The 13,350-nt window shown below is 37.8% G+C and overlaps 1 protein-coding gene across 1 annotated transcript in view; it reads left to right on the top strand.

The window, feature by feature from the left end:
• Sec23a (Sec23 homolog A, COPII coat complex component) overlaps nt 1-13,350 on the top strand; it is a 55,419-nt gene that overhangs the window by 34,846 nt on the left and 7,223 nt on the right. The window contains exons 13-17 of the mRNA XM_010632646.3: nt 913-1,066; nt 7,857-7,934; nt 9,268-9,429; nt 10,465-10,551; nt 11,537-11,692. Coding sequence (XP_010630948.1) covers nt 913-1,066; nt 7,857-7,934; nt 9,268-9,429; nt 10,465-10,551; nt 11,537-11,692 — 637 coding nt within the window. The remainder of the gene's footprint in view (nt 1-912; nt 1,067-7,856; nt 7,935-9,267; nt 9,430-10,464; nt 10,552-11,536; nt 11,693-13,350) is intronic.

Raw genomic sequence — 13,350 nt, 5'->3', positions numbered from 1 at the left:
ATTACAAAACTGTTTTTGAAATTTTAAATAAACAAAAACTATTGTTGGGTCTACTCAGCAATTGTTTGACTGGCGTGGCCTTATAGAACATGTAAACTTAATAAGTTACTGCTATTTTATGTATAATATCAAATTAATCCTTCAGATAAAATCTTAATTTTTTTTAGTGAATGTTTTAACAGAATAAAGAATACAGAGTAATTTAATTATGTTCTTTATCACTGATGATTGAATGAAAGACCAAAGAGAAATTGTGATATTTTATTAATTTTCCAGTTTAATAAATGAGAACTACTTAGGCTGAGTGAAAACCTTTATTTTTGTATTTCCATTGATCTGCTTTCATGCAGTTGAATTCTGAAGTCTGAGACAGAGGCTGATGTATCTCTGCGTGTGGATACACAGAAATATACACAGTCCACAAAAACAGTACACACCTCAGCAGTTTGCCATACTAATAAATGTCTAGAAGCTAATGACCACCTCTCTGAGCACCTCTTGTAATTGAACAGGCCAAAAGTAACTTGTGTTAATCTCACGATAGCTCATTTAATTTAGTGTTAAAATATTTATACAAGTTTTTCTTTTCCTGATGTATACATTTTTTTGGTGGACTCTGTATTGTTAGTTCACATGTAAAAGTCTTGATACTTTAAAAAGTGTGGTGGGAATTATGCCTGTCCAATTACTTAGAGAAATTTTTTAGATTTAGTTGTATTTTTCTTCTGAAAAATAGCTAACACTATGATGAAGTAGTTATTATCAACTTAAAAACATGATAATTTGTCAGGTGATATTGGAATTTTGAAGTATTGAAATAGTTTTTTGTATATTTTAAATTTAAATCTGTGTGATAGCCAACTATGATATTGTGACTATTAGCAATACTTCTGTGCTTTCTTTTTTCTTTAGTTGGGCAGATGCTCAAACTCAAATCCAGAACATTGCTGCATCATTTGACCAGGAGGCAGCTGCCATTCTTATGGCCCGGCTGGCAATATATAGAGCAGAAATAGAGGAAGGGCCAGACGTGCTTAGATGGCTGGACAGACAGCTCATCCGGCTGGTGAGTAACACCGTGCTTCCCTGAACCCGTGTACCTCCATTTGCTCTGAGTGCTCGTTGGGCAGTCTCCTCGGAAGAGCTTTCCGTCTACTGAAATGCTGCATGTGGGACTCCTACTCACATCACTGAAACAGTAGCAAAGTAATGCACAGAATTCAGTGATCGCTTCCAGTGAACTAGATTACCTTTTTCCTTAAAATGGAAGAATGGAAAATATATAACCTCTTATTTTTCTGTTTATTTTGGCTGGTATGAAATTAATTTGAAATTTAATTCTATTTACTGTAACAGTTCTTAGGGAAGGAACCCAGGGCTGCACGCATGCTAGACAAGTGTTTTAAAACTACATCCCAGCCCTGTACTTTTCTATTGCTGTGGTTTTAGTTTCCTAGTTTTTATTTCAATGAAACTTTGTATTTTGTATGAATATATAGACATCTTTTAAAAGAAATTAATTGGGGTATAAAAATTACATATATTTACATATAAAAAATAGATAGACCTTGATCATTTGTATCATAGATTACCAAATATATGCTAGTAAAATTATTGCTAATGTCGATATATGTTTTTTATGTGTGTGTATGGTGCCAGGAATTGAATCCAGGGACTTTGCACTGAGCTATATGCCCAGGCCATTAAAAAAGTTTTTTTTAATACTTTAAGATAAGGTCTCACTAAGTTGCTAAGTTGCCCAGACTAGGTTTGAGCTTCTAGTCCTCCTGTCTCAGCCTTTCAGAGTGCTGAGATAATAGGCATGAGCCACTGGGGCTGGCCTTTTTACTTGGGTTTTTGACATGTCAGGAGCCATGGTTTGTTGTGATCTAGAGGCTTTCCTAAGCTCAATTTTTTTTTGTTTTTTTTTTTAGGGGATTGATCCAAGGGGTGCTCTGACACTGAGCTGCATCCCCAGTTCTTTTTTATTTTTATTTCTGAGACAGTGCCTCACTGTGTTGCCCAGGCAGAATTTTAACTTGTAGTCTTCCTTTCTGAGCTTCCCTAAGTGCTGGGATTTCAGGTGTGGGACACTGTACTTGCCTTTAAACTTAGTCCTTAATTCTCCATTTTTACTTAGCATCGTGTACCCTTTATGTTCTTGAAAGTACTTCCTTCACTGTTCAGTTTAAACACCCCATTGAAAAGTTATAGAATGTAAGAGACAGTCAAATGGTTTTTAAGCTATGGAATGGGTGGCTTTTTGTTTCATGTAGTTTCATTCTTTAGTGAACTAGTCTTTATTTAGTAAAGTTAGGCATATTTGTAGCATTATTCAAGACTTATTTTTTCCCATCTCATCTCCAAGAAAAAAGTTTTTTTTGGTACTGGGGATTGAACTTGGGACCTTGTGCTTGCAAGGCAGGTGGTAGAACCACTGAGCTAAATCCCCGGCCCCCCAAGAAATGTTTTACACTGACACCTCTCTGTTTTTAGTGTCTTGGTAATATTAGCATATCTTTTTTTTGGTACCGGGGATCGAACTCGGGAGCTTGTGCTTGCGAGGCAGGCAGTGGAACCACTGAGCTACATCCCCGGCCCCCCAGCATATCCTTTTAAACAAGTGAGATTTAACCTCTCGTAGGATCAGTCATCAATGGGACATGCTCAGCACAGTGCTCCCAAAATTAACCCTTAGTTTCCAGATAGGAAGATAAATCATGAAGTACACTTTGACCTTTGCTTGTTTAGGGCAATAGAAAAGTTGCTTTCTGTAGCAGAAAAGCTTTCTTAAAATTTTACTGTTATTTAAAAATCTGTCATGACACCTGTGAAACCTGCTATTCCTCAACTTGAATAGAGAAGCTATTATTATTATGTTTTTTGGTGCTGGGGACTGAACTTGGGATGTTGCTCTTGTGAAGCAGGTGGTGGAACCACTGAGCTAAATCCCCAGCCCGAGAAGCTAGTTTTTTTTAACTCTTCACACAAATCTCAGCATTATGTGATGTGTTATCATTGCTTTGACCTATTATACTGGTTTGAAGTGGAATCTTTTTTTCTTGTGGTGGTGGTGGGAACTGAACCTAGGTCCTTGTGCATGCTGAGTACCACTGAGCTACCTCCCAGTCCTCTGAACTGGAGATGTTCAATTTCCCGGAGTGCATTTTGCCCTATCATTTTATTTACTATAATTTTACACGTTGGCCTTGCTAGGTTTGCACCAACCATGTAAATTTTTCTCTTCTGGGTAATAAGTTGTACTTTTTTGAGTTTTTTTTTTTTTTTTTTTTTTTTTGTTTTGAGACAGGGTCTGTAATTCAGACTAACCTTGAACTCACTATGTGGTCCAGGCGGGTCTTGAAGTCATGGTAATCCATCCTCCTGCCTCAGACTCTTGAGTGTGGGATTATAGATGTACACCATCATGCATGGCTGTAAGTTGCACTCTTAAGTAGATTGCTTCCTGAACCTTTTCACTGAAAGTCATTTTATCTTTTCATATTTCTCTACTTTTATGAGTAGTCAGACTGATTTTGATTTTTCCTCCATTACCAGAGAGGGAACTCAGGACCTTGCACTTGCAAGGAAGGCACAGCACCGCTGAGCTAAATCCTTGGCCCTTGAAAGCGATTTTATGTTAACAAATGCTTGATTTTGAGATTCTAAAAACTGTTTGAAGTACTCAGTACTTTTACTTATCAAGTGTCTATGATTTATAGTAAAGTGCTTTTTCCATTTTGCCAGGGCTACTATATTTGTGGATTATCATCTATGACATAAAATCGAATAATACAACCTGGATTATCAGCTTGCATAAAACTTTTAAGTATCTTTTCTTGTAAAGGTGGACTCTTTCTGTGCCTCGTAATTGTATGAAGGCAGTGAAATGACTCAGAAGGTTATAAGTTTTTAGAAATCTCGTTAGGCACAGACTATCTGTTCTCATCGTTCAACTTCAAAAATTTCAAAATTGACATGTTTGTAAAACACAATCATTAATAAAATAGAAAACAAAAGAGCTGAGTAAATAGCTAAATGAGACAGTTGCAGAACTGCAGTTTACCTCTCACTTGCACATTCTGTATTTTGCAACGTTGACAGCACCTGTAGGGCACTTGGGCTGAAGGTTGGGTGAATTGTGGCAGAATGAAAATTTACCTGTGCTCTCCTGTCACACCAGGAGAGCATGTCTGCTACCACAGCCAGGTGGCAGCAGGAAGAGGATGCCCATGCTACCCGACTCCCGTCCTGCTTCTTGTGTAATCTGTCACCAGTTCTGTGCCTCCTTCATCTGGGTCCGACTGAGAATGGACTTATCCAGAGAAACATAGTTGTGTTACCAGCTTTTTGAGATAATTGATTTTAAAGAAAAAATGTTTATTTCCCCTCATGGTTTTGGAAGTTTTGTTTCATGGTTGTTGGCCCTGTTGCTTTAGGTCAGTGGTGAGGCAGTGGATCTACCGTGGCAGGGAGAAGATGGTGGAGCAGAGCTGTAGGTCTCATGGCTAAGAACTGAGACAGAGAGAGAGAGAAAGGGATGGTGTTCCCCCAGGCTCCTTCAAAGCACAACTTTGGGGACTGACAGAGCTTCATCTGGCCTCGTGCCTCAGTGTCCGACAACTCCCATTCTGCTGTGGCCTGGAGACCAAGCCTTGGAGGGACATACATGATCCAGTTTTAGTGTACGTGCTGCCGAAGCAAGCACAATGTGATTGGGGATGTAGTTCAGTGATAGGGCACCTACTTAACATACACAGGCTGTGGCTCAATCCCCCAGTGTGGGAAAAGAAAGATTTAAAGCAGACTGCCATGCAGGACTGAAAGGTCACTATGGAAACTAGTAATAGGACAGTGTGGTTGCTGTCTGTCTTGCACTTTGGCCGGCATCATACGATGTGCATATGATGTAAAAATGGAGAATTAAGATCTAAGTTTAAAGCCAAGTAACAGTGTCCCACACCTGAAATCCCAGCATGTAGGGAAGCTCAGGTTAAAATTCTGTTTGGGCAACATAGTGAGGCCCTGTCTCAGAAATAAAAATTAAAAAGTTCAGCCAACAGGATTTTAAAAATCACAACCTCTTGAGTTAGGTGGGGTGGTATGTGCCTGTAACGCCAGCATTCTGGGAGGCTGAGGCAGGAGTACATAAGAAATTCCAGCCTGGCTTGGATAGTTTAGCAATTTAGTGAGTGAGAAGACTGTCTTTAAAAAAAAAAGGACTGGGGCTGTGGATTAGTGCGAAGACCCTGGATTCAGTCTCCACTACTGAAAAAAGAAGGGGAGGTTGGTGGGACAAAAAATGAGCAAAGATCATGAACAAGGAATTAAAGAATGCAAGTGACCATTAAATATAATAGAGTTATTTTTCCTGCTTAAATAGAACAAGGCAGTTTTTAATCTATTTTAAACTGGTAAGAATAAGACTAACATGATAAGCGCTAGAGCTGGCCAGTTTTTAGGGAAATGGACAGCTTTTCATTTTGGAAGTTTGGTGTATGAACCTGTATAGCTTTTAAAAACATCTCTATACCCAAACGTGTAGGAGGAAGTTGTTGACAAATCAGAGACTTTAAAACTACTTTTACTCGAAAATTCTGCCTCTAAGAATTTATCCTAATGATACAACAGGACAAATGTAGATGCCAATAATGAGGGATTGGTTGGGATAGTTAGGGTATAAGTCAGCATGTCAGAATGCTAGTCAGGTGTTAAAAATGAAGTAGCAATAGAGCATTTAATGACTTCAAAGAACTGTTTGAAATAAAAGCAAAAAATCTTGGACATAAATAAATATTAGCTGGGCCTCATGGTGCATGCCTGTAATATCAGCTACTCAGGAGGCTGAGATGGGAGGATCATGAGTTTGTAGCCAGCCTGGGTAACACAATGAGACTTTGTCTCCCAAAAAAAAGAAGCATCAAATATATCCTACATTCTACATTGGGAAGTAGACTTTTTTTTTTTCCCAGAGTTAATTGAGTTTATTGGTGCATTTTAGGGATACAGTACAGTTACATTCATTGTTGGGATCTTGTACCTCTACATGACAAGTCTCGATTCTCATTTTTTCCCCTTCCCCTTTTTGTGAGGCAAGGTCTCCCTTTGTAGTTCAGGCTGGCCCTGAACTCAGTATGTAGCCCAGGCTGGCCTCAATCTTGCAGCAATCCTCCTGCCTCCGCCTCCTGAGTCCTCCAGACTCTGGGAAGTAGACTTTTTGACATACCCAGATACCCATGTAAATGTCAACAGTTTTTAATTTTTATATTAGATTTCCTGGCCTTGAACTCACTGTGTAGCTCATGTTGGCCTTGTACTTGCAACAGTTCTCCTGCCTCAGCCTAAGTGCTGGGATTATAGGCGTGCACCTCCGTGCCTGGCTTCCTAATATATTATTATTATTAATTTTTTCATGGTACTGGGGATTCAACCCAGGACCTTGTGCTTACAAGGCAGGCACAATGCCACTGAGCTAAATCCCTGGCCCCTAATGTTTTATCTTAACAGAATTTTGGACATAGTTTTCTTTTCTTTTCTTTTTGGTACCAGGGATTGAACTCAGGACCTTGTGCTTGCAAGGCAGGTGCAGCCCCTCTGAGCTAAATCCCCAGCCTTGACATATTTAACATGTATATACAGTTAAGGTAATGGGACCGATAGTTCTATGTCATGTCTATCATACTATCTTTTTCACAAAATCTTTTCATTATATTTAGTATTCCAGATCGTTTCCAAGTATATATCTTATCTAGATCATTATTGTCCAGAACTTTCTGCAGTGATTGAACTACTCTTATTTGTACTGTCCATTACAGAGATACTACATGGAGCTGTTGAGCCCTTGAAATGTGGCTAGTGCAACAGAGAAACTGAATTTTAATTTTTATTTAATTGGACAGTGAAGATTATTTTAATTCATAAGTTTCACCAGTGATCTCTTAGGGAACATTAAAGATAGCCACACTCTTATTCTCAGATCTGTGGTATCTTTTGAGGTTTACCTCTGCAACTCTAGCTTTTCTATCCTTGGATAACTGTGTGATTCTGAAATGATTTTTCCAAGCCAAAAATGAGATCAAACCAGTTATACCTTTTTGCCTTCTCTGTAAGACACATATACTCTTAAAGGATACAGCTGAACATTCTGAACAGCAGAGGTCAGGCAGTATTTGTAGCACTAAATCTTTTGTCAATTTCATTTATTTTTGCCCTGTACTCATTTAAGTACTCTGACAAACATTGCCAGAAAACAGACCGTTTACACTAGTGCTTTACGGGCAGAGGCACTTTTGCTGAAGAACAGGTAGGAGAAGCTAACATTCTGTAATTGCTTCAGTAAGTGGCAGTCACTGTGAGAGGCAGTTTCTCTTGTAGATTAACTCAATCCCCTTGATGCCTTTTGTCACATTGTCAGAGAGGGTCTGTTTTGCTCTTGACATTGTGTGACCTTTTTACTGTATTTCCTTCTACTTTTTATCTTTGGGTTCTTTTTTTTTACCAGATTGCCTGTGGAACTCAGTTTTCTTTTTCTTTCTTTCTTTTTTTTTTATTTTACTAGCAACTTCTTTTTGTACCTGTTATGATATTTTGATATTATATCTTTCATCAGTTGGCTAATAACTTTTTTGATGAAGTCTCAGGGTCGTGTTAAGTTTTTTTGGTCAGTATCTGGGAATTCTTTATTTCTTCCAAAGCACTTAGTTAAAAAAAAATCCAAACATTTAAGGGTGAGTTGTTATTGTACTGGGGCAAAGTAACATTTGCTTCTAAAATTTAGGTATTTTCTTTTGGTTGTACTGAGTCTTGCTAGGTTTATATGTAATGCTCCAAAGGAAATAACCTTATTTTTTATTTAGTGTCAGAAATTTGGAGAATATCACAAAGATGACCCAAGTTCCTTCAGATTTTCAGAAACTTTCTCCCTTTATCCACAGGTAAGTAGATAAAAGGTCCATGTTGTTTTCTTGTGTTGCCAGTAGCACTGGGTCTCATCTTTTCTGTTATTTATATTTTATTCGTCTTACTTTGTTGAGTTATTCTTTTGTTTATATAAATTAGGGGATATATTTGATGTTCGTGCTGTGAATACTCAGCAAAAGTATATAATATTTTCATAATTTGTTATTTATTTGTGGTAAATAGGTATTTACTCTGAATCCTTACCATGAGTACAGTTAGGTGTAAGGCCAACTAGCTTTCCATCTGATACACAAGGGTTTCTAATTGCAGTGGACAAGAAAGACTTGATATGAGGTAATTTTAGTCTTACATTAAGTTATCACCCGAGAACAGTTTTATGAGGCCATACCAGCCCAATAGAAAGGAACTAATTTTATTTACCTTATAGAATCTTATCACTGGGAGCAGGGGACTCTATCCCTTTATCTGACAGTTTATTAGATTTTTAAAAAGCCTTGGTTTTATATAATAAATAAGAGATACTTATTTAGCTGAGTGCAGCATGCAGAGGACTTTAGGAGGACAAAGATGGTGACGTGGATGCCACTTTAAAGAGCTTCAGTCTCCAGGGTGAGATCTGAGACACACCCGAACAAAACAGGAGAGAAGGAGAAACATGTTTTGAAAGGTATACAAAATCTGAGGAAAACTTTTCAGGTGGATGGTTTGTTACATCTTTTTATAGGACTTGGCATTTTAGCTCAAACTAGAGGGATGATTAATGCTGCGATGTGGAAGTTCAAGTTTTTGCCCGTAAAAACTCTAGCTTTCTTTTTACAGTATTCATTCATTCAATCCTTATTGATCTGTAATCTAGAAACTCCATTGTTATACAGGGAGATGTCTACAGACTTCTAAAGAAGTTTCAGAGAACCAGGAGAGGCAGGGTCTGTTTATCTTAAGCTATGGAAAATTCTTTCTGTTTTGGGAATTCTGAGGCCTCATCTTTATATAGAAACTAATAGTAAAAAGCACGAAGGTGTTAGCCTGAGTATTTGACTGAAGTCTTCACTCTTCCCTTTCCTTCCTGTCTCCCTCCTCTGTCCCTTAGATTTGAGCAACCAGGTTTTTATCCCTATTTTTTTTTTTTTTTGAGTCACGTCTTGATTTTTTTTCTTGTCATAGGATTATATTTTTAAGCAGCTGATAAATATGAACAAGGTTTCTTTCTGGGGAATACACTTCCAAATATTCTTATAACTTGTTTTATTGTGTTAATACATAGTTGTAATCAAAAGCTTTTGTTAATACTAAACTCCTATAGTAATATTAAAATTAATAAAAGCTCTTATATGTTTTATCTTGCAGTTTATGTTTCATTTAAGAAGATCTCCTTTCTTGCAAATTTTTAACAACAGTCCTGATGAGAGTTCATATTATCGTCACCATTTTATGCGTCAGGATCTGACCCAGTCTCTAATCATGATTCAGCCTATTCTGTACGCATATTCTTTTAGTGGACCACCAGAGGTAAAGAGAAGCAGGAAAAAAGTTGATTGGTCTTGTTATTGTTTGAGTAGCATTAAAAAAGCAAAAGTAACTAAGTTCTTTTTGGTAATATAGTTGTTGAATTTAAGAATTTAGTGAATGATTGTGTCAAGCTATTCATGTGTTCACTTATATTTATGAATACTTTTAAATACTAGGTATATTATATTAGAAAATCATCAATCTAAAGATATGGTAGGACAGACTTCTAGATCACTTTGTCTAGCTATTTGGTCTACCAAATCCTCTAGCAGGTACGATTATTATTTTTGTCTTCAACAATGTCCAGAAGTGATTATGATTCTATAGTCTGTAGCTCATTTCAGAGTTTAGTATCTGATAATTACAACAGCCTAAACAAAATCTCTTGTTTTAACATAATCTCATTTTCCTTTGGTCCTTTGAGAATATAAGATGTAGAAAATGTGATTCAACAACTTGCCTCAGTAACCTGTCAACATCATCTGCCTAGTGAAGGTTCTCTCCTCGAAAACCTTTTGCTCTGGGCTCTCTGGCACCTGCTGTTCCTGCCTGGTTTTCCTCCTACTCATGGAGGTTTCCTTCTCAGTTTCCTTTGGCAGACCTCTAAGTATCGGCACACCACAGGGCTTAGCCTTTGGGGCTTCCTTCCTCCCTTTCTCTGAACGATGCAGTGAAACCCCATAATTAATTGCCATTTTTGTGCCTGTGATGCCCAAATGTGTGCTCTCAGTTCAGGCCACTCCGTTTCATTCATATGTCTAATTGTTTCCCACGTGCCCTAAATTTGCTCTGTCCCAAGCCTCTCCCAGTTCCCTCAGCGCTGCCTCCATCAAGTCATGCTTGATTCCTCCTGACTCTGTTTTTTTAATCATTTGTTTATAGAGATTCCTCAGAAAATTAAATGCACTGTGATAAATCATAAAAGCAAGAGATTTTAAATGTAAAATTAAAATTCAGAAGATTTCCCCAAAAGGTCTGTTTTGTGATGTTATGCAGCTTACTTTTCCTCATTTCTCATGGTTTTCTCCACGGCAGCCCGTTCTCCTGGACAGCAGCAGCATTCTCGCAGATCGCATTCTTCTCATGGACACGTTCTTCCAGATTTTGATCTATCACGGTGAGGTAAGATTCTGTAGCATTTAAACCAATGCCTGGAAAGTCTTTTTCACTCAGAGAAGTTTTGCCCTGTATGATATAGCTAGTGTTTGGGCTCTTATAAACCTTGATTTTGACTGAACCTCCCTAATTCAATTCTCTAAAATCAAAGGTACTCCTAAGTCCAAAACTTTTTGAGCATCAATATGACAACACAAATAGAAAATTCCACACCACAAAATTTGTTTCATGCTCCAAATTATTAAAAAAAATTTATAAAATTACCTTCAGGCTATGTGTATAAGTATTATATAAAATACAACTTTTGTGTTTACATTTGGGTCCTGTCCACAAGGTATCTCATCATGTATATATGCATATTTTCCAAAATCCATAGATACCAAAATCTAATACTTTTGGTCCCAAACAGTTTGGACAAGAAATACTTGACCCAGGGCTGGGGCTGTAGCTCAGTGGTGCTGCATCTGCCTGGCAAACGCAAGGTCCTGAGTTCAATCCTGGTACCAAAAAAAAAAACTTGACCTATATGTATAAAATGTGATTCTTCCTAATGTAGGTTTTCAGGCTTCAATTGCAATTTTATTCATTTGTCAAGACACAGTTGGACAAATGGGCTTTACACAAGGCACAGTGTTATGAAAGTGAATGCTTGACATATACATAGAATAGACACATGGCCTTTAATGTAATTTTGTCTTGCCCAGGGTGCTCTTAAACTCCTGGGTTCAAGTGATCCTCCTGCCTCAGCCTCCCTGGCATGTATCACCACTATGCCTGGCTTTGTTTTACTTTTAAAGATGAAGGAATGTCCTAATTTGTATCTGTTTACTTAAAAATATTTTCTCTGTTTAAATTAGTATTTGTAAAAATTGTGATAAATTTTTCAATAATTTTATTTTTTAGAGATCACTTTCTTTGAAAAAATATTTTAGGATTTTTAGGTGAGTAAGCAAGTGATTTAAAATAATTTCTTGAACTGTTTTAAAATTAGACCATAGCACAGTGGCGGAAATCGGGGTACCAGGACATGCCGGAGTATGAGAACTTCCGGCACCTTCTTCAGGCTCCAGTGGACGACGCGCAGGAGATCCTGCACTCCAGGTTCCCAATGCCACGGTACATTGACACCGAACATGGTGGCAGCCAGGTCTGTAGCCCTGAAGAGGCATGCTCTGGGCCTTTCTTCTCCTTTCTGACTTAAATCTGACTGGACTGATTCATAAGGCAAAGGAAAGGCAAGGGGAGGAGACAGGTGCAGATGAGATCTGGGGCTTGCTTTTACCGTGGCTTTGAGAGCCAACCAGTGACATTGTGCCGCTGGCCTAGGTCTTCTGCAGCTCCGCCCTGGCAGAGTCAGCCTTACTGGGCAGGGAGTGGAAACAGCCTGGGAAGTGGCACTGTGCACTTCCCTTACCTCTTGTTATTTATCGGTAGAGTCTATGCCTGCTAAGTTTGTGCTCACTTTTTTTTTTCTCTTTTTCCTCATTCTGTTCCAGTTTTCTACAAAATAAGTTGAAATGTTAAAGGAAAGTGTTGTGTTACAAAAGACTTAGTGAGTTTTTCGAACTGTGAGGATCAAATGAGGTACACGCACATGCACCTCTCCTTTTGAAGCCTTCAGAAGGTCAGGTCAGGTGCTCTAGCAAGTGTTCAGACAGCACTTCCTGCTTCTCACTTAGAATTCTAATTAGTTATTGTGAGTTAATTATAAGTTGTTATAGTTTGTTTACTGCTTTATTCCTGGTAATTCCTAGTATCTAGTGTGTTAGCAATTACTCAAAAATGACAATTTTATTAGGGCTTTATTGGACCTATAGCATTATCTGTTTGGTATCTATCTATGAAACTGAGACTTAGGTGCCTTGTAGCCAAATAAGCATAGCAAATGAAGGAGCTGGGATTTGAAACCTGATCTTCTGACCTCAGGGACCAACCTTCTGATTAGTAGAAAATATTTTGTGTGATACTAATCTTCAAAAGATAAGGCTGCTTATGTTATCCTGTTATGAGTTTAAAATTACGATTTATTCTTGTAGGATTCTCACTGTATATATTGCTGTTATCCTCATTTATTATTTTGATGATGATAAGTCATGTTGGTAGATGACTAAAATATTGGCTAAGTTATCTCATGGAATAAATGTGGTTTAAAAAGTTTGAGAGTCACTGTTTAAAAGAACATGTAAATTTTTGTGGTTTTAAAAAATTTGTGTCATTGGCTGGGTGTGATGGTGCACACCTATAATCCCAGCACTTGGGAGACTGAGGCAGGAGGATTGCCGTGAGTTCAAAACCAGCCTGGGCTACATAGTGAGTTCCAGGTCAGTCTCAACTACATAGTGAGACCCTGTCTCAAAAAACAAAAAACAAAATTTTGTGTCATTTTATGGGACTTTTAATTTATGGTATTTCAGGCTACTTTGGAATAATTGTAATTTCACACAAACTTTGTCATAGTTACTGTAAACATTTTTTTGGGGGGTACTGGGGACTTCATATTGAGCTATATCTCCCTCCTCCCCACTGCCCCTCTTTTTAAAAATTTTTGAGATGGAGTCTCACTGAGTCACTAAATTGTCTAAGCTGGTTTGAACTTGTGATCCTCCTGCTTCAGGTTCCCAGAGTGCTGGGATTATAGGAATGTACCCCATGCCGGGCTGCACACACAATTTTTATATGCTGAGTTTTATATTAAAAACGTATTATTTGTTATTATTTAGGTTATAGATTTGTGATTTGGGGAGAAGAGAGTGCATTTATTTTCTTTTTCTTTTTTTTTTTTTTTTTTTTTTTTTTTTTTTTTTT

This window comes from Fukomys damarensis, unplaced genomic scaffold, assembly GCF_012274545.1.
Source record: "Fukomys damarensis isolate Sample0158 unplaced genomic scaffold, DMR_v1.0_HiC HiC_scaffold_17, whole genome shotgun sequence".
NCBI lineage: Eukaryota > Metazoa > Chordata > Mammalia > Rodentia > Bathyergidae > Fukomys > Fukomys damarensis.
This window is presented reverse-complemented; position numbering and strand designations above follow the sequence as displayed.